General features: G+C 35.7%; 1 protein-coding gene across 4 annotated transcripts in view; it reads right to left on the bottom strand.

Moving 5' to 3' along the window:
- The window catches only part of abcc8 (ATP binding cassette subfamily C member 8), a 131,278-nt gene extending 112,298 nt beyond the window's left edge, over positions 1-18,980 (bottom strand). For 2 of the 4 annotated variants that reach the window (XR_015525736.1, XM_087310751.1), the window contains exons 1-3: positions 18,403-18,980; positions 8,511-8,673; positions 1,008-1,149 (exon numbers count right to left, since the gene is read on the bottom strand). Coding sequence is in view for 3 of the 4 variants with exons in the window: in XM_087310751.1 (XP_087166877.1) it covers positions 1,008-1,149; positions 8,511-8,673; positions 18,403-18,426 (329 nt within the window). In the remaining variant the exon portion in view is untranslated. 4 annotated transcript variants of the gene reach the window in all.
- Positions 18,981-19,235: the final 255 nt, after the last annotated feature.

The raw sequence follows: 19,235 nt of genomic DNA, 5'->3' as shown, positions 1-19,235 counted from the left end.
GGAGAACATGCAAACTACACACAGAAACACCAAGTGACCTAGTCAGACCTACTAAGCTCCATATTTTTATTTATTTTTATTTCTATTTATTTTTTATTATAACTCCATAATTCTGAATTAACTTAACATACATTTTTACAAAAAAATACTAAGCTGATCAATGCTTGACAAATGATAAACATTTTAATAAAGAAAGTCATTTTGTGCCGCAATTAATATAAGAATGATTGTTAAAGTATTGGTTGCTAAAACAAAACAATTGTATGACAGAAAGAAATACAAATAATTCCATTAAAATGGAGAAAGTTATTTTAAATGAAAGTTTTAATATTTTAATCCAGTATACTACTGCTACTGCTGCTACTACTACTACTACTACTACTACTAATAATAATAATAATAATAATAATAATAATTGTTATTATTATTATTATTATTATTAAACCATTTTACTTTATTTTTTAACCAAATAAATGCAGCCTTGATGAAATTAGGATTTGTTTTTTGAAAAACAAAAAAATAATTGCCAACTGCTAACTTTAGTTGTACTAAATAGAGCACTAAAAGATATTTTTGTAAAAATTTTGTAATTATTGAACTGAAAATTAAATGTAGTAAAAGATATTTCATCCTTCAAGTTTGATATAATGTAAATAAATTAAATAAATACTTGAATGTATCTGTCATTATTACTATACTACTACTACTACTACTACTACTACTACTAATGATAATAATAATAATAATAATAATAATAATAATTATTATTATTATTATTATTATTATTATTATTATTATTATTATTATTATTATTATTATTATTAATGCTATTAATTATTAATTATTATGATTCATTGCTTATTTTTTTTAATGGTTTTTCCACTGCCATAAGAAGAATGTCATAATCCAAAAAATCTTCTAAACCTAAAAATTTGAATGGTCAAAATGACCTACAGTAGGTGTTGTATATAGATAGACAGACAGACAGACATATAGATTTATCTCACCCATCAGACACAATGCCCTCGGCTATTTCACAGACGGTGACAAACAGCAGAATGAAGGTGAGGATCCAGCGAAAGTTGTGTCCAGGGAAGTGCAGCCACGTGCTGTGATGGATATGAACCTTGGAGCTCTGACTCCCCCAACCTACAGTGGAATGGTAAAAAATAAAATAAAATAAATAACTTTTGACAGAAAGCAATGTGAAATATCCTTGAGGAATAATTAGGATTTCCATGCATCATAGTCCCTAGTAAAGAACAACATACAGAAAGCATATTTGTTAGGCGTTTTTATGTGAAGTCAGAAATGTGCTATTTATTATAGCATGAAAAAGGGTCTATTTGTCAAAAAACATCTAGGCAATGCATTTTACAGGTTGTTAAAATTTCACTGAGACGGATTTTAGCGCTGATTTCTAGAAGTACTGGATATATATGTAAAAAGATAATAACTTACATCAAACCAAACAACTAACCAAACAGTGCTGCATATTAACAGTGATTTTAAGGTTAGAGTTAGGAGATGATTATTTGAATTATACTATTGTGAAATAATGCATATATTATGAAATGATACATTCAATTTCAAGAATTATCAAGACAGGATTTATATAAATTTAAAAGTAAGATTAATATAACATTTTCTGATTCCCTAAGAGTCGCTTCTTTAATGGCTGTGGTACATTTTAATTAGTATATTAAACTAGAATAGATTACAAAGCAGGACTCAGAAAGGTTAAGGTTTCCAAGTGAAAGTTGCCATAAGTGTAATTCAATGACAAGGGAATTTAGAGGTAACTGTATTTTGCAGCACTGCACAAATCTGTCGAACCACAATGAAATTAAATTATTTTTAGACGATAACTCTTTATAGGATACTTACTTAAACACCTTAAAACTCTGTTAAATCTGAAAAACGTTAATAACAAAAACAACAACAACAGCAACAATAAATTGCGAGATCCACAGGGTCAATATACATGACCGGGCTGCTATAACCACACCTTTGGTCAGTTGTGCCAATGCCAAATGACAGTTTTCGAAGGTGCCAGCAGCAAAAATCTGTATGTATTATTCTCTCATGAGTCCACCTTCACTGTCTTTTCCACATCCGGGAGAGTTACTGTATGGAGAAGCCCTGAAGAATCGTACCACCCAGGTGGATCAGTGATGGTTTGGGCTCCAATATCCTGGCATTCTTTAGGTGCAATACTTGTGCTAGATAGGCACATCACTGCCAATGACTACTGAACCATTCTGGAGGACCATCTGCAACCAATGGTTCAAACATTGTCTCCTGAAGGCAGCGGCATGTTTCAGGATGATAATGCACCAATACACACAGCATAACTGGTAACAGAGTGGTTTAATACACAGTTAAGTGAAGTAAAGTTGGAAATCTCCCATGGCCTGCACAGTCACCTGACCTAAATATTATTGAGCCACTTTGGGCTGTTTTTTAGGAGCGAGTAAGGAAATGTTTTCCTTGACCTGTGCCACGCAGTGATCTCGCTACAATTCTACAGGAAGAATGTTTCAAAATCCATCTGGCAGGACATCTGTGCAGGACAGTATCTGTCATTCTCAAGATGAATTGATGCTGTATTGGGGTGCAAAAGGAGACACTACACCATGATAATGAATTAAACCATGTGTTTTAGTGTCATTGTTCAACCCCTGTAGAATAGTATTATAAAATGTGGCCACATTTGATTTTTTTATCACCGCAGTTATAAAATCGTATCATTTAGATTATTTGTTTACAGGGTCAATGCACATTAATAAACATTTCTGTAAAATGTGCCAGAATTAGCCAAGAATTACTATTTTTCATCTGTAGACCCCTTACAAAATGTTAAAAAGTCACACCTAAAATAGAAGCACAGCATTAAACATTAAATACATTTCATATATAAAATACAATTAAAAAGTAAAAAAACAAGAACAGACTGATGGCAGCAGAAGAGGACAAAAAGCCAAAAACAAACAGAACAAATGTGTCAAGAATACAGTACTAATGCTGACAATGCTGATTTGTCAATAACCAATTTTTAACATGAGACTAAAAAGAAGGAAAAGTGCATGATCTTCTAATTGTTGGTGGGATGGAGGTCCATTCTTTAGCAGCTTTTACTGAAAATACTGACTGACTGAATTTACTTTTTGAGAGGATTAATACAGTCCCCTCTTTCATCACCTCTAGTCGTTCTGTAAGCAGTCGTTTTTATATTCACAAACTGATTTAGTGGTGAAGTCGGGTTATCTAGGGTCTTAAACATTAAACAGATATGTACATATTTAATTAAATTTTCCCAACTAAGCAGGTTGTGTTTCTTTAATATTAAACAATCGTGAAATTGAACTGATTTCTTATTAAGAGTTTTCAAGGACTGTTTGTATAATGATTCAAGTGGCTTCAAAGTAGTAATGCTTGGGACCAAGTGGTTAAACAATAACTGATATGAGAAATAATTATTCATTTATTCATTCATTCATTCATTCATTCATTCATTCATTCATTCATTCATTCATTCATTTTCTTGTCGGCTTAGTCCCTTTATTAATCCGGGGTCGCCACAGCGGATTAAATCGCTAACTTATCCAGCAAGTTTTTACGCAGCGGATGCCCTTCCAGTCACAACTCATCTCTGGGAAAGATTCACACACACACTACGGACAATTTAGCCTACCCAATTCACCTGTACTGCATGTCTTTAGACTGTGGGGGAAACCAGAGCACCCGGAGGAAACCCTCGCGAAGGCAGGGAGAAAATGCAAAATCCACACAGAAACGCCAACTGAGCCGAGGTTCGAGCTAGTGACTCAGCGACCTTCTTGCTGTGAGGCGACAGCACTACCTACTGTGCCACTGCCTCGCCCTGAGAAATAATCATGGAGTGATAATAGATTAGGGCAGCCTCACGTGACATCTGATCACTAATAAATCAAAAAATTGCTAAACTGAATCTGACACGTTTACAAACCTTTTTAACCTGAGACTTAAATAAAAAATTTGAATCAAAACTCCAAGGTACTTGCACTCAGATACAACTTGTAATCTTGGCTAATTCTTGTATCATTATAAAATTCAAAAGAATCATAATTCCATACTATATAGCACGCTAAAAACAGTATGCGAGCCGAGTGGTATATCGGAATTCACAGAATTCGAAAATCAGTATGCAAGAAGTACCAGGATAAACTAGTACTTCTGGCGAGATTCTGAAGTGCACATCCAATGGAGGCTGCGCTATTACATAATGCACTGGGAGTAATGCAACGCAATTGATGTGGGTAGGTCATGTGATGATGGCAAAAAGGCAGATGTAGTACGTCCGAGTTACCTTCATACTACTCACATTCATACTTTATAGAATGTACTTCGAGTACTAAACTGTCGAGTAGTAAATTCAAATTCAAAAGCAGTACTGCCTGAGTAGTAGCCGAAATCAGATATAGCCACAGTCTACTTTGATTAATATAATGCACACTTGCTGAATGACAGAATGAAATACACAAAACAAAAAAGTAAATAAATAAATGAGTAAATCAATATATAAAAGTTAAATATATAAACAAGTAAATAAACAAAATAAGCAAGCAAACAAACAAACAAACAAACAAACAAACAAACAAACAAACAAATAAATAAATAAATAAATAAATGTTTTTTGTTATTTAATTAATCAGACAGTATTCTGATTCTGTCATCTGGGAAATCACTAAAAAGTTTGGCACTAGGTGTCAGGTTAGTTCCCTGACCCACTGACATTAGTGGAATTGTTTAATGTCGTTCTGACTCCTCTGGTATGGCAAATCGACTGTCATCCTTCCTGTAACCGGACTCTCTGACAGCATGATGGCTTCAGCTGTACATTCCACCACTAAGGTCACATTTGTTTGTCTAAAATAAAAATGCTTTCCAAAGTGGATTGACACACACTATGCTGGTCTCCCTATGTGGTTGGCCGAACGCATTACTGATGCCAAATGATCAATTATGCAGCGTTTATTTTCGTAATGAATGAGCCAAATGTTCTGAAATGTATTCAAAGACATCATTTATCATTTCCTGTTTGTTTCTCTCATCCTTTCACACACAAATCATCACTCAAAAAGTAGACGCCTATATCTATTTTTATGGGTGTAACTTTAAAGTACACAAAAAAACAATTCAGTGTGTTGCTTTCTTCTTTGTTTTTCTGGATTTGTGATTTATAGTTATGTGCTTGAGCGCCTGATGTGCGTGAGTGCTTGTGCGCATTTTACTCAAGCACATTAAACAGTAAATCCTGTAAAATTTCAAGTGGTCTCTTAACTTTTCCTATATATATATAAGCCCCCCTGAATTATTAGGCCCCATGTTTATTTTTTTTCCAGAATTTCTTTTTAACAGAGAGCAGATTTTTTTCAACATGTTTCTAAACATAGTAGTTTCAATAACTTATTTCTAATAACTGATTAATTTTATCTTTGCCATGATGACAGTAAATAATATTTTACTAGATCATTTTAATTTTTTTATATGTATATATATACACTTTTAAAGTGAAAATGTTCACAGAAATTCTCTCTAGGTCTTCATTTCTCAAACAAACTAATAATCTGTGAACACTGAAAATCTTGCCTGAGGTTGATGTAATGCTGTGTGACATTATTTACAAGCTGTTTCATTGACATATTTCATCATATTACATAAGCAGTGAGCAATTTATTTATGTTTATTTTGTGCTTAAATTATTATTTTTTCAATCCAAGGTCATTCTGAAGAGCAGTTCCAGTAATCAGGTAAGACAAAAAAACAGAATCCAAAAGATGAAGCGAACGAGTTTTATAATGGGGCGAGAATGCGGTGAAATCCGAAAACACGGTCAAAATCAGACGAGGGCTTTTCTTTTTCTGGATGACTTTTGCAAATCGTTGCTTGGGTTTAGGGGAGGAGGAGGAGGAGGAGGGTGGCTGGGTCGGCCATCATTCAGTCAGTCAGTCGGACAGACGGTCGCTCGACATCGGCCTTCAGCGGCTTTTTACACGAGAACAGCGCAGACGCGAATGGCAGTTTGTTCGCGAAAGGCATCCGAGTCGCAAAAAAAAAAAAGCATGCACATCGGCCTCTCGCGGATTCGCGAAAACAATAGCTGTACAAATAAGTACTTCCCGGGACGTATTCCGCGTTCTCCAGAAAGGTCTGCTATGGCTACATTTCCAGAATGAGCCTGGGTTGGTTTTTTTAATCATTTTTTTTTAAACACTGTTATGAATGTATTAAAACATGTGCTTGTTTGTTGTAAAATTTCGCAATAATGACAGAAAAAAATTATTTGTGCATCTCCTGACTTCCATATGCAGCCATGCTGCTGTTGCAGATGGTGTATAATGTGAAACTTTCATACCCCTTGGTTTCAATATTTCATGCATACATTGATTTCTGACTCAGTTCATTGTTTCTCAAACATGTTCAATCTACCTGTTAAATCATTCATTCATTCATTCATTTTCCTTCAGCTTAGTCCCTTTATTCATTAGAGGTCACCACAGTGGAATGAACCTCCAACTCATCCAGCATATGTTTAACATAGATGCTCTTCTAGCTGCAACCTAGTACTGGGAAACACCCATACACTCCCATATGCACACACATACACTACAGACAATTTAGTTTATATAATTCACCTATACTGCATGGGTTTTGACTGTGGGGGATATCAGAGCACTATGGAAGTAATAATATGCCAAAACAATCTGGATTTAAATTGTGTTCATTTGAATTATTGACAATTTTAATTTAAAAAATCTGAAATTTTAAATGCTGTTAAACGTTTTTATAAAATGAATTTGAATTTCTTCATTTCAATCTGAATTTCTTAACTTGATTATTGAACTTCTGAATTTTTGAACTTCTGAATTTTTTAAGGCGGAATTTTTTTATATAAGTATTTTCAATTTCAGAAGTTTTTGTGTTCTGAATTCGTAGACTGCAGATATCCAGTTTTGTTAAAATACAGTTTCAAAAATTTAGAACATCAAGTTCAATATCCTAAAATTCAAAACCACAAATTCAGATCGGGAAATTCAGATTCAGCAGAAAGAAAGTCAGGGGTGATCAACAGGGAAGAGTAGACGATTCACTATTCAAGTTAAGAAATTTAGGGTGCTTTCACATCTGTAGTTCAGTTCATTTGGTATGGATCGAGGGCAACAAATGATACATTCTAGCATTTTCTGCTGTCTTTGGGTCTTTTTGGCACCACACTGATTGCTTTGGCCCTAACCAGTTGAAAAGAACCAAAATGCAGTCATGTGACAAAATCAAGATGCTGTTAAACATATTTCCTAAACTGCTTATCGATTGGTCAGAATTTACATTCGGGAAAATGCCAATGGAACTCCCGCAGGTGAACAAACCGGCAGACACAAACATTGCTTTTGAATATGGAGGGACGACTGTGCTGGCTGATTGTATCCCTGCTCATAGTATAAAATATTGTTTGTATACATCACTTTAGACAAACTATACATTTTTAGAATGGAAAGAGACTGCGGCTAAAAAAAAATGTTTTAAGGCATTCCAAACAGCGAAGACGCATCGCACGTCCCTTCAGGAGGAGGTGTGAATTAATTTAGCGACATGGTCATCTTCTGGAAATATTACCAACGATCCATCAGGAATGTTTTTCTCTCTCTATGTTTAATGTGCTGTAAACAAATATTTTTCCTCCACATCCCATAATGCACAGCGCATTGGCCTACGGCAACTGGAATAGTCCAAAAAGGCACAGTATTTTTTTACGGTTGGGTCTGTTTTAGTTCAGATTGCATTCTCACCACAAGCGAACCGCTCCAAGTTTCGTTTGAAACCTTCTTCAATGAGGTCTCGGTATGCTTTTTTGGTCCGCTTTAGGTGCGCACTTGAGTGCAATTGATACATTTACATCCTGCCCAAACGAACCGTACCAAGAGGGAAAACAAACTCTAGTGCGATTTAACCGAACTAAATAAGGCAGGTGTGAAAGCACCCTCAAAGTCAAGTTGAGAAATTCAAGTTCAAAACATTTTTTACAGCATATAAAAATTCAGATCTATTTAATTACAATTGTCAATAATTCAAATTAAAACAATTCAAATTCAGATTGTTTTGGAATATTAACAGCTCCATAGAACACCCAGAGAAAACCCACACCAACACAGGGAGAACATGCAAACTCTACACAGAAATGCCAACTGACCCAGCTGGGACTCAAACCCAAATGCATTACTCTGCTCCTTTTAATCGATTGATCCAAAACTATTAAATTTAAAGTATTTAAAAAAGTACAGTATAAGTAACTGACCTGAAAATGAAAATTAATCTCTTACTTTACTTCTCCTGCAAAAACTTAATCTAATTATAGTAACTAGTTATTTTGTAACTAATTACACCCAAAACTGTCTGTTAGCATAATTACATTAAGGAGAGATCTGTCACTCCAGCATGCGCTAGTTCTCTCACCTGTCATTGACACTCACCGATGAAGAGGATAGGAAATGTGATGAAGAGCAGGAAGACGTGTGGCACCACTGTGAGGGCGTCCAGGAAACAGCCGTTGTTCAGGACTCCGGCATCCACGTTATACGCAGCCGAGTTGTTGTCGTTGCCGCAGAACGCCAAGGACATGGTGGTGTCTGGTCTCTGTGGTGAATCCGGCAGAGGGGAAAAGAGATAAAAGAGATCCTCTCAGTGCATTATCTGTCCACGGAGAAGCCGTTACATCCTTGCTGTAGGTGGAAGGATATCAGCCAGAGTGTATCGCTAGACAGGTAGAGTGCAACAACGACTGCGCTTCTGCATGGGATGAGCACATCCAAACAGTCCGACAGGGGGACGCCTGCATCGGATTCCAGCGGCAGAGCCACGGCTCACGGGCATGCTTTAAATAACCCGCAGTAGCTTTATGGTGTTAAAACACAAAAAGCATCTCTGCTTGCGTGATCGGGATGCGATCTGCCGGTGTTGCGGTGATCAAGAGCTGAGAGTTGACCTTGTGGGAGGATTGCTGTATGGCGGAGTGTGTGCATGAAAGTGTGATGAGACGAGAGAGAAGGAGAGAGAGAGAATGATAGAAGAGAGAGGAGATGGGATGGGGGGGAGGAATTGCATTGCAGGCGGCACTGAAAAACCTGCACGCACGTCACAGTGAGGTTCACGCCATGAGATGTTAAACATGTTCATGATGTGAACTGACTCACCATAAGCAAAGACTGTTTTAGCAGGATTGTGAGGGCATTCACAAACAAAGGAAACTATGGAATGGCTCAAGGACGAAAGGCTAAGGATTGAGGTCACACAGAAATAATGATTTGAGTTTTTTTTAAAGGCTGATGTTGATTTTTAGAAGGTAATGTGGCTCAAGTTTAACACAGTTTAACCCTTGTATTGTTCGAATTTACTACCCTTTTCTTGTGTTCGTGGCTGTTTTTGACTTCCATTATAATCGCATTTTATGAATGCAAAGTCATCACACCAAATAATCATGCATTCTTGAATGTTGGTAGTTTTCCCTATTGGGAAGTATGGATGCAACGATTATAGATTTTGGTTGTCCGATTATAGTCAATCACAGTTTCATGGTAATCATGATAATTACGCATTCATTTATTTCAAAACTACGGTGGCCGGGAAGTGCGAAACAACAATTAAAAGTTTAAAACACTTTAACAAAGCTCGAGACAAATTTACATTTTGAAAAACATGTTTACCTATCATCAGACACAATTACATAGGAAAATCAATTATACCAAGGACAAAACAAATTTACATTACCGATGTCTGGTACATTCTACGTCACTTCCGGGGTGTGGTACAGTACATTCCCTTTCCGTAGGGAATCTGTAATCGTAAATTTGTTTCGGGATTTGTAAAAGTGTTTTGCATCTTGTTAATTTGTTTTATAAAATGTAAATTTGTTACGTCCTTGGTAAAATTGTTTTTCCTATGTAATTGTGTCTGATGATAAGTAAAAATGTTTTTTAAAATGTAAATTTGTCTCAAGCTTTGTAAAAGTGTTTCAAACTTTGTAATGTTGTTTTGCACTTCCCGGCCACCGTAAAAAACACTACTAGTTTATTCACCTTATTCTCCGCCGACGAGCGGGCGCTGCCATTTGCATCTTTTTGGCTCAAGACTTCCGGTCTCATTCACTTCCATTCATTTTTTGACGTTAAAAACTGCTCGTTACGCTGCTTGATGTTGCAATTTGATATTTTTTTATTATATTATTCTACTTGGTCTGTATAGTCATGCAAACATTTGTTTGTAGAGCAAGCAGTTTGACCATTTTCTGCCGTTTATTATTCCTAGTCATTTCTCCCATAGGCGACTGAATCGGAAGTCCTAAGAAAATCGCGATAACAGGCACAATTCCGCATTTTAGAATAAGGTCAATACAATTCCTTATATTTTAAAGTGTTCTTTATTGCTGCTTAGTAACCAGTAGGGTATATGCATAACTTCATTCAGCCAGCCCCAGGGTTTCCTGTTAATTGTCATCCTATATAAAATCCCCACGTTTAAGATCTAATTTCCTCGAAAAACAGCACTACCTGGCTGAAATCCGATATTTAGCAGACCAAACAAGAAGCACTACATTAAATTTTATTTTTCCACAGTATGTCTTTAAAATATGGAAATTAATTTTACCCCAATTTTTCTGCGCTGGCCTGCTGCTAATGACGCCGCCTGCTGTTTTTCATCTTTTTTAAGCTTTAACAACCAAATGGACGGAAGTCTATTTAACTAATTGTATTTGAATTACATTACAACGTCAATGCGGTAAAAGAAACCTTCTGAAATTGAAAATAGTCACATAAAGTTTTTACAGGAGGGTGGGGTTGGGTCAATAGACGATGCCATCATCCATCGCCGATGGCTATTAGACATCATGCTGCTGAGCCGGCATCGCGATCCTTTACCCCACCACTGTCGCAGCAGCAACCCACTTATGAAAAATACACACTTAGGCCGCGTTTACACTAATGCGTCTTAGTTTTAAAATGCCATTTTAGAACAAAAACCTTCCACATCCACACAGGCGTTTCATTAAGAATTTCTGAAAAGCTCTCCGTTCACTATATACTGCTGAAAATGCACATCACATGACCACACACACACAAAAACACACACACGCAGTCATGAGCTGCAACATATGTACGTGTCTGAGCTCCAGCAGTCAGTGGGTGCTTTGAGCACAAAACCCCAGAGAGCAGTACACATTTATCAAAAATGTACCGCTGGATCGCGTCTCACTTTAGTTGTTAAACGTGATATTTAATTAGTCTTGTCTCTATTTAACGACTCTTCAGTCTATTGAATCTATAAGGTAACGTGTCACAGCGTCAGTGCACTGCTTCAATCTTTCGCTTTCACACTTGTACTTAGTAATTTTAGTGTAAACCTCAAATACTGGTGGTTGGTTCCTGTTGGTTGTGCACCAAGTTTGTCGACGCCATTATGACGACACAGATCACTCTGCCTATTCATCATGTCCCACGGAAAAAGTGATTGACAGGTGGTAATTTGTGTGTAACCTATCTTTATTTCTTTCTGATTTGGTTATATGTTAAACAAAGACTATGTGGGTCAGGTAGTTGAAAAGGTTGGCTACAAATATTTAATTTGCTATGAATTGATTATTAATTAATTTATTATTTATTTTATTATTAAATAATTCACAACAGCCTATGACGATGATGCCTTTGTCCATCACAATGCTTTACATTAGACATCAAACGATGCCAAATTGGTCGACATCGCCCAACCCTACTAGATGGTTGAAAAACACTAGCTGTGCATATAACCCATTAATACAGCACAAAGCAATAATATAAACATAATAATAATTTAATTCATTCATTTTCTTGTCGGCTTAGTCCCTTTATTAATCCGGGGTCGCCACAGTAGAATGAACTGCCAACTTATCCAGCAAGTTTTTTTACGCAGCGGATGCCCTTCCAGCCGCAACCCATCTCTGGGAAACATCCACACACAAATTCACACACACACTCATACACTACGGACAATTTAGCCTACCCAATTCACCTTTACCACATGTCTTTGGACTATGGGGGAAACCGGAGCACCCGGAGGAAACCCACGCAAAGGCAGGGAGAACATGCAAACTCCACACAGAAACACCAACTAAGCTGAGGTTCAAACCAGTGACCTTCTTGCTGTGAAGCGACAGCACTACCTACTGCGCCACTGCCTCGCCCCCATAATAATAATAATTTTTACACTGGAAATAAATGACAGAACAATGAATCAATAAATAAAAATTTGAATAAATAAAAATATATATTTCTTTCATTAATTCATTTTCTTTTCGGCTTAATCCAGTTACTAATCCGGGGTCACCACAGTCATATGAACCGTCATGTATATATTTGTATAATGCAAATCTAAGTTATCAGCTAAGTATTTGCCTTTTAAAGAGAACAAATGTAGTCAAAGGCTGCTGAACCTCGGTCTCAAAGGCACTTTTACTATATTAAAAAATTGTTTAGTATTTTTAATTTTGTATTTTTTTATCTTTGGAGTAGAAATGTATATACTCCACACAAAGTATGAAGCTGATCGGGCCAGTTCTTGTCACGTGACTCGTGGTGCGCTCGAGCCATTCTTTCAGCTAGGAGCACCTGGAGAGCATGAGTAAATGAATAAAACAAATTTAACTTTGCAAAAGATGCTACATATAAACGGCCCTTAGTTAATAGCCTGAGCCATAGTTAATCCAGTGTGTGTGGATATTAGCCTTTGTTAAAAAGCCTTTACGATTAATTAACTGTGACAAATGAAAGCGCGGTTAATAGTGAAATCGGTTAATCGTTGCATCCCTGTTGAGAAGAGATAAAGTTTGTCATTGTAACTGTCGTTAATTAGCTAGCATCATTAACCCAAAAAGGTTTCTGGCTTTTATACAGTATGAAGCTCTGTGGAGTAAAACAGCACATTATAGTATGCATGCATAAATACACTTACTATGTTTACTATATTCTGAGAGCTGAGCTGCTTATTTTTTATTTGCACCACTGTAACTGATGATCAACAGTAAAAATCACAAATTTTACCTCTTCCCAACAGGGAAACCACCAACAATGAAGAATACATGATTATATGATCATGGCTTTAAAATCAAAAAATGTCATTATAATGGAAGTCAATAGGGCAAAACCGCCCTGAGCATAACAAAAGGGTAGTCAATTTGCATAGAGTATATTGTTGAGTTTTTGAAAAATTCCAGAGCATTTTCCCAAAATATGTGGCAGAATAGCATTTGTCACCGAAAATCATTCTATTTTCTGAAACACAGAGAAAAATGTTACCAAATTAAGTCTCAAAATCACCTCAGAGTGGATGAAAACATCCCCAACAGCATGCAATTGTTAAAGCAATAGTTCACCCAAACATTTTAGTTACCACATAATTCACTCACCCACCACAAACTTTGGCTTACCCGTGTTGTGTAATGGGGTTGGATAGTGGCTTTTATTTTGAAGCTTTCAATAGCACATAAATATAAGCATGCAAAACCAACCCATACACCGCTAGAGGATTAACACATGTATGATGAAGCAGATAGATGTGTTTTTGTAACAGATATATTTCTAATTGTAACATTTTACACTTCACTCAATGACTTCTGCTAGAAGTTGAATGCACAACTGACATATACGATGAATGAAGCAGAGCAGTATACTCTATACCAATATACAGTAACAACAAGCAAACTAGTTTCCTTGTTTGTTGTCATCTTCTGTGGTAAACAAACTGTGTGGCAAGTGGTTGCCGTGAGACAAATCTATTCCCAGAGCTTCCCCTACACATGTGTCAAGAGTCATATGTCATATAATGTACGTCAGTCATGCATAACATTTATTCTGCCACCACCAAAGTAATTGATTGGTTAATAATTTAAAAATGTGAAATAATTTTGGTAGAAAAACACATCAATCTGCTTCATGAGACGTGTGTTAACCACCTGGCAGCATATTGGTTAGTTTTACAACAGATTTATTAGCTTTTGGAAGCTTCAAAATAAACGCCACTATCCAACACTATTATACAGCATGGAAGAGCCAGGATAAAATTTAAAACTACTCAGAGTGTGTTAGTTTGACAGAAAATAAATCACCAAGGATGGCTTGAAGGTGAGTATATTGAGGGGTCATTTTCATTTTTGGCTGAGCTGTTTCTTAAAATTAGACTTATATTATTTTTAGACTTCACAATATTTTCTCTAAATGCAAATTTTATAAGCTATGACTCCAGATGTTTCATACTGTTTATATACTGTTTATATATTTTTTAATTTGGATAAATGTTGCTACTACTACACTACTACGCAGTCAATCTAGGGCCATAATATATACTTGCAAAATAAAAGAAAGTTTTGCAAACACAAAAAAGTATTGAGCAAAAAAAAAAAAAAATGCAAATCTCCAAAAATCAAAAATAAAGAACTGCAAAAGGAAAATTAAGTTTTGAGAAATAAAAATGAAATTTGCAAACTAAACAAGAACTGCAAATAAAAATCAAGCAGCGCAAAGAAAAAAACTAAAATATTTTCCATTTAAGTGACGTCATCACCTGGATACACAGTATCACTGAGGTGGTCTAACAGCCCAGTATGTCCCGGCCTGCCATAAAATGCCCAAGTTCCTTTTTCTCCGCCCCCTTGTCAACTCAGGGCCACAAAGAGAAACATGCAGAAACATTAAGTGCAAAGTAAACAACAGCATCACAAACTCAAGGTTGACTAAAAAGTAGGGCTGTGTGATTAATCAAAATCAAATCACAAATCATGATTTGAAACATTGTGATTAGCTAATTAGCAAAAGGCTGCGATATGAAATAAATATTGCTTAACTTCCCCCACCAAGAGCAAATGCGTAACTGCCGTCTGTGTGTGACAGTCTTACTAGCCAATTGAGTGAGCACGCTTTTATTCTGCCCAATCAGAATTTTGCAACCGAAGTATGCTGAACACCCACAATAAAAAAAACTAACAAAAAAGCGCGAATAAGTGGGATGACGGTGTCTGCCACTTTCGGATCATTAATAGACTAATTAATTTTTTTTTTTTAAATCAGCATGTTGGTAGGTGCGAATATCTTGGTTTCAAAGCCACAGACACCAAACAAAACAAGGTCATTTGCAATCTGCTGTCGCAGAATTGTTTCCACAGCAAGAGAAAATACAACAACCAGCACCTAAAAAAGCACCACAGGCTTAATATCTTTTAAGTTCCTTTTTTTTCTTCCATTTTAGCAGTAAGAAGCTACGAAACAGATTATTGAGCTGAAGCTTGGCTACATATTTAAATCGCAAATCAAAATGAAGTCGCAATATCTGTCAAAAAAAAAAAAAATCACAATTAGATATTTTCCCTGAATCACACAGCCCTACTAAAAAACTAATTAAAACGAGCATTGCAAGTGCCTGGATGGGTTTTGTTATGACAATGCTATAAAAAATGTTTTGCAAATATATGTTGTTGGTTTTTGTTTTTTTTGCACTGCTTTATTTTTGTTTGCAAATTTCATTTTGTTTCTCAAAACTTCATTTTCCCTTTAAAGTTCTTTATTTTTGTTAGCAAAATTATTTTTATTTTTCAAAAGTGTATTTTCGCTATGCAATTTTTGGAGACTTGCATTTATTTATTTATTTATTTTTGCTTAAAACTAAATTTTTTTGTTTACAAAAAGTTATTTTATTCTGCAAGTATATATGGCCCTAGATTGACTCCATACTATAGCTGCAAAATTAATCGGAAAAATTGCGATCTCAATTCAATCCTACACATAATCTTAAATCACCTTTCCTACAATTCAGCCAATTATATTTTCACGGTCAGGAGAGAACCATAGAGGCAGTCGCACAAGTCTTCACATTGTTTTATATGCATTGTTGCTCAACAAAATGGACACCTCCAAATGGTGTTGAAAGAGTCACAAACTGTATTTATAAGGTGTAATTTACCCAAAAATGTCATTTCTGTCTTCATGTAATGACATATTCACGGCTGCGAAATCACACATGAGCTGACCCACTGTTTGTTTACTACTGAGAGGATGCGTGCATGCCCACCGATGATGTCTGCTTTAGTGAACAGAACCTGCATAGGCTGTGAATAACAGTTAACAAATTTGTAAATAATGTTTTGTTTTTTCGCACAGAATGATCTGGAAGTATGATTTTCAAGTACATTTTCATGACATGAGCCGAACTCGGCAGTGAAAGTGAAACCAAAACCGCGCACATCATATAAATGATCATATTGCATTTTAAAGTCATGATTATGACAAGCATTTTATATGTTTTATCTTTCATAGTGAACACAAAGTGTAGTGAATGAAATTAATTGTTTAACAGTATCGGTTTAACTACTCTAGCCTACAGTATACAATGTTGAATATAATGCAAGAGGGAATCTGATAATGACAAATGTCTCATTTTATCAGTGAAAAAAATGTCTGATAATTTTCTCAATGACAAATGACAAACATATGTCTCAAACATAATGATTAAACATCAGCATTATGAATAAATATATTCTGATGTAATCACTTTACTGTGAACTAACAACCAGGACGTATTTACAGTCATTCGAAGTCTATACAAAATGTAGCATTTTACCAACAGTAGACCTACACCTAGGCCTAATATTATTATTGTTGTTTTACCATTTAATAGTATACTATATGAACCTTTGTTTTACATTTACAGAATTATGAGAAAATTGTGATCTTGATTTTAAGCTTAAACATCGCATTTTGGCCAGAATCTTGCAGCCCTACCCATAAACTATTGTACATGTCTATAGACCATTACAATACAAGTACAGGCTTTTCTTAAACACTCAAGGCTTTGTTAAAATAAATCTCAATTAAAAGTAGCTGTTTGACAAATTACACCTTTCAGTGTGTAGACAGCCTACGTGATCCATACAGATATTAGATACTACAGTGTTTAGGGTCTGCGACTTATCATTACAATCCAATGTAAAACAACCCCATACAAATACTCTGATATCCTAATGACGGTGGTGAGAGGATAAAGTTGATTCATAAGGTATTCAAGGGGAGACAGACAGATGTGGTGTGTTATGGATTTGTTATTTCAGAAAGCCAACGTGCAAATTGACTCTATCTGCTTGAAGTGCATTCCTGTCACAGTACATTTAAAAAATAAACAAGGTAAGCAACCTCATTTTTAATGTTCTCGGACCAGCAGATGCAGTGGAGCGGAAACTTAAATGCACTGCCATCATTTAATTCCCATAAAGAAGCATTTGCTGAAGATTAAATGAGTAGCATGACTCTATAATCTGCTCCACTCGACAGGTCAATCAAAAGTGGGCCTTGGAGTATATTATTTCAGTCAATATATATTCAATTCCCTGTGAACCAGAAATGTCTGATTATTTAACTACAGTACTGCGATGTGTTTCCAATTGAGACAAGAGTACGAGGTTTTATTTTAGCGCTCTCCTTGCTATCTTTTGCTCTCAGCAAAGATTACCAAAGCAATGTATTCATCATCAACATCATCATGGATTAACTTAGTTTAAAATAATTTGCAGCACAAATAGTAATGTGATTTTACAAATAAGTAATGTGTCTATTGTCATCTTGTGTGTGCATTAAATTCTGTGAACGGTAGTTCACATCAAGCGTCCTTTATTTACACCAGATTAAAGCTCTTAGTCATCAGGTCATTGAGACACTCTCTGTTAGTGTGCAACATTATGAATCTTACATCATGAATTCAAGCCTTATTAAATACATATATATATATATATATATATATATATATATATATATATATATATATATATATATATATATATATATATTATTTTTTTCCATTTAAATTCATTTATTTGTATTTAATGTCTCTTTGTAAAGCTATATAATTGCATATTTCCGCAAGCACTGTAAAGAAAAGTTGGCTGTAGTATATTGATTTTTGATCTTTTGAGCTTTACCCCATTTAAACACAGGATTCATTCTAAATTGAGTGCGCATGCGCAGAACATCTTTCACTTGCTTTCATTCACTGAATCCTGTCGAATCTTGACAAAACTAAAAAGGTGTTGAAATTTAAAGCTGTAAGTAGTCCCGTGGGTTATAAAACGACATAAAGCTCACGAAATTGACATGGGAGAGGAGGTCTTTCCCGCAAGCAAGAGCAATGTTTTGGAAAAAGCTCGTAAGGTTTTCTTAACAACTTCCTCACAGAAAATCAGTTAAAAAACAAGCAGCACATATGCTATTAACGATATAACGTCGTGTAAATGCAAATTTTCAACGTAATATAACATCATAAACATTTCTAACCCAAGCCACAAAGAAACTTGCATACCGGTCTGTAGCGTGTGATCATCATCTTGAAATTCCAGTCGTAAACAAAATTGCGACTTCATATGATGGTGTTCAATCCAGTCCAGAGACCTCGTCGTTCAAAAAAAAGCGCCTAACTCACACGGGAATAGGTCAGGAATAAAAAACAGCTGAAATTTGTCCGTGCGTCTGCCATATGGTTCGAGTTTACCTCAAAGGAACTAACCAAGGTGCTGAAAAGAGCCGTCACAGAATCCGACAGTTTCAAATTCCCAAACATCGATTTGAAAGTTGGTCGAGGAATCCAGTTCATTCAGACGTCACGTACACACGCGCGATACAAGCGATCAATCACTGACTCAACACTGCTCAGTAAATCACACAAAAACGAATACCGTAATCGGTGTCACGCTGCAAATGCTTGAAGTATATGTAATGATAAATGATAACGAGCATAACCTCAAATATATGATGTCGAATAAACGTAATAAACCTTGGATTAATTAATATTCAGGCTGATATTTAAAAAAGAAGCTAATATTCTTGCTTTCCTGCAAGAATGCACCCTACTAATCATCATTCGCTCTGCGTATATGGGCCAAATTCGACAGGTGCTGAAGATAATACTAGTGCGAACTAACCAATCGGGTCGTGGGTAAAGGGTGTCGTCAGCACAACACACCGCCTCCCTATAGCTCAAAACAAAGAGACACCGCCATATCATCAGTTGCCATACATCACCACTCTAAAAAACAATGAGTTGTTCATTTAACCCAGTGGTTGAGTTAAAAAATAGTTGGTGCGTTGTTGGGTTATTTATTAATAACTCAACCAGTTGGGTTAGATATGTGGTGC

This window comes from Danio rerio, chromosome 25 (assembly GCF_052040795.2).
Source record: "Danio rerio strain M-AB ecotype USA chromosome 25, GRCz13ab, whole genome shotgun sequence".
NCBI classification, from domain to species: Eukaryota; Metazoa; Chordata; class Actinopteri; order Cypriniformes; family Danionidae; genus Danio; species Danio rerio.
Note: the sequence above shows the minus strand (reverse complement) of the source record. Positions and strands in the feature narration are given on the sequence as shown.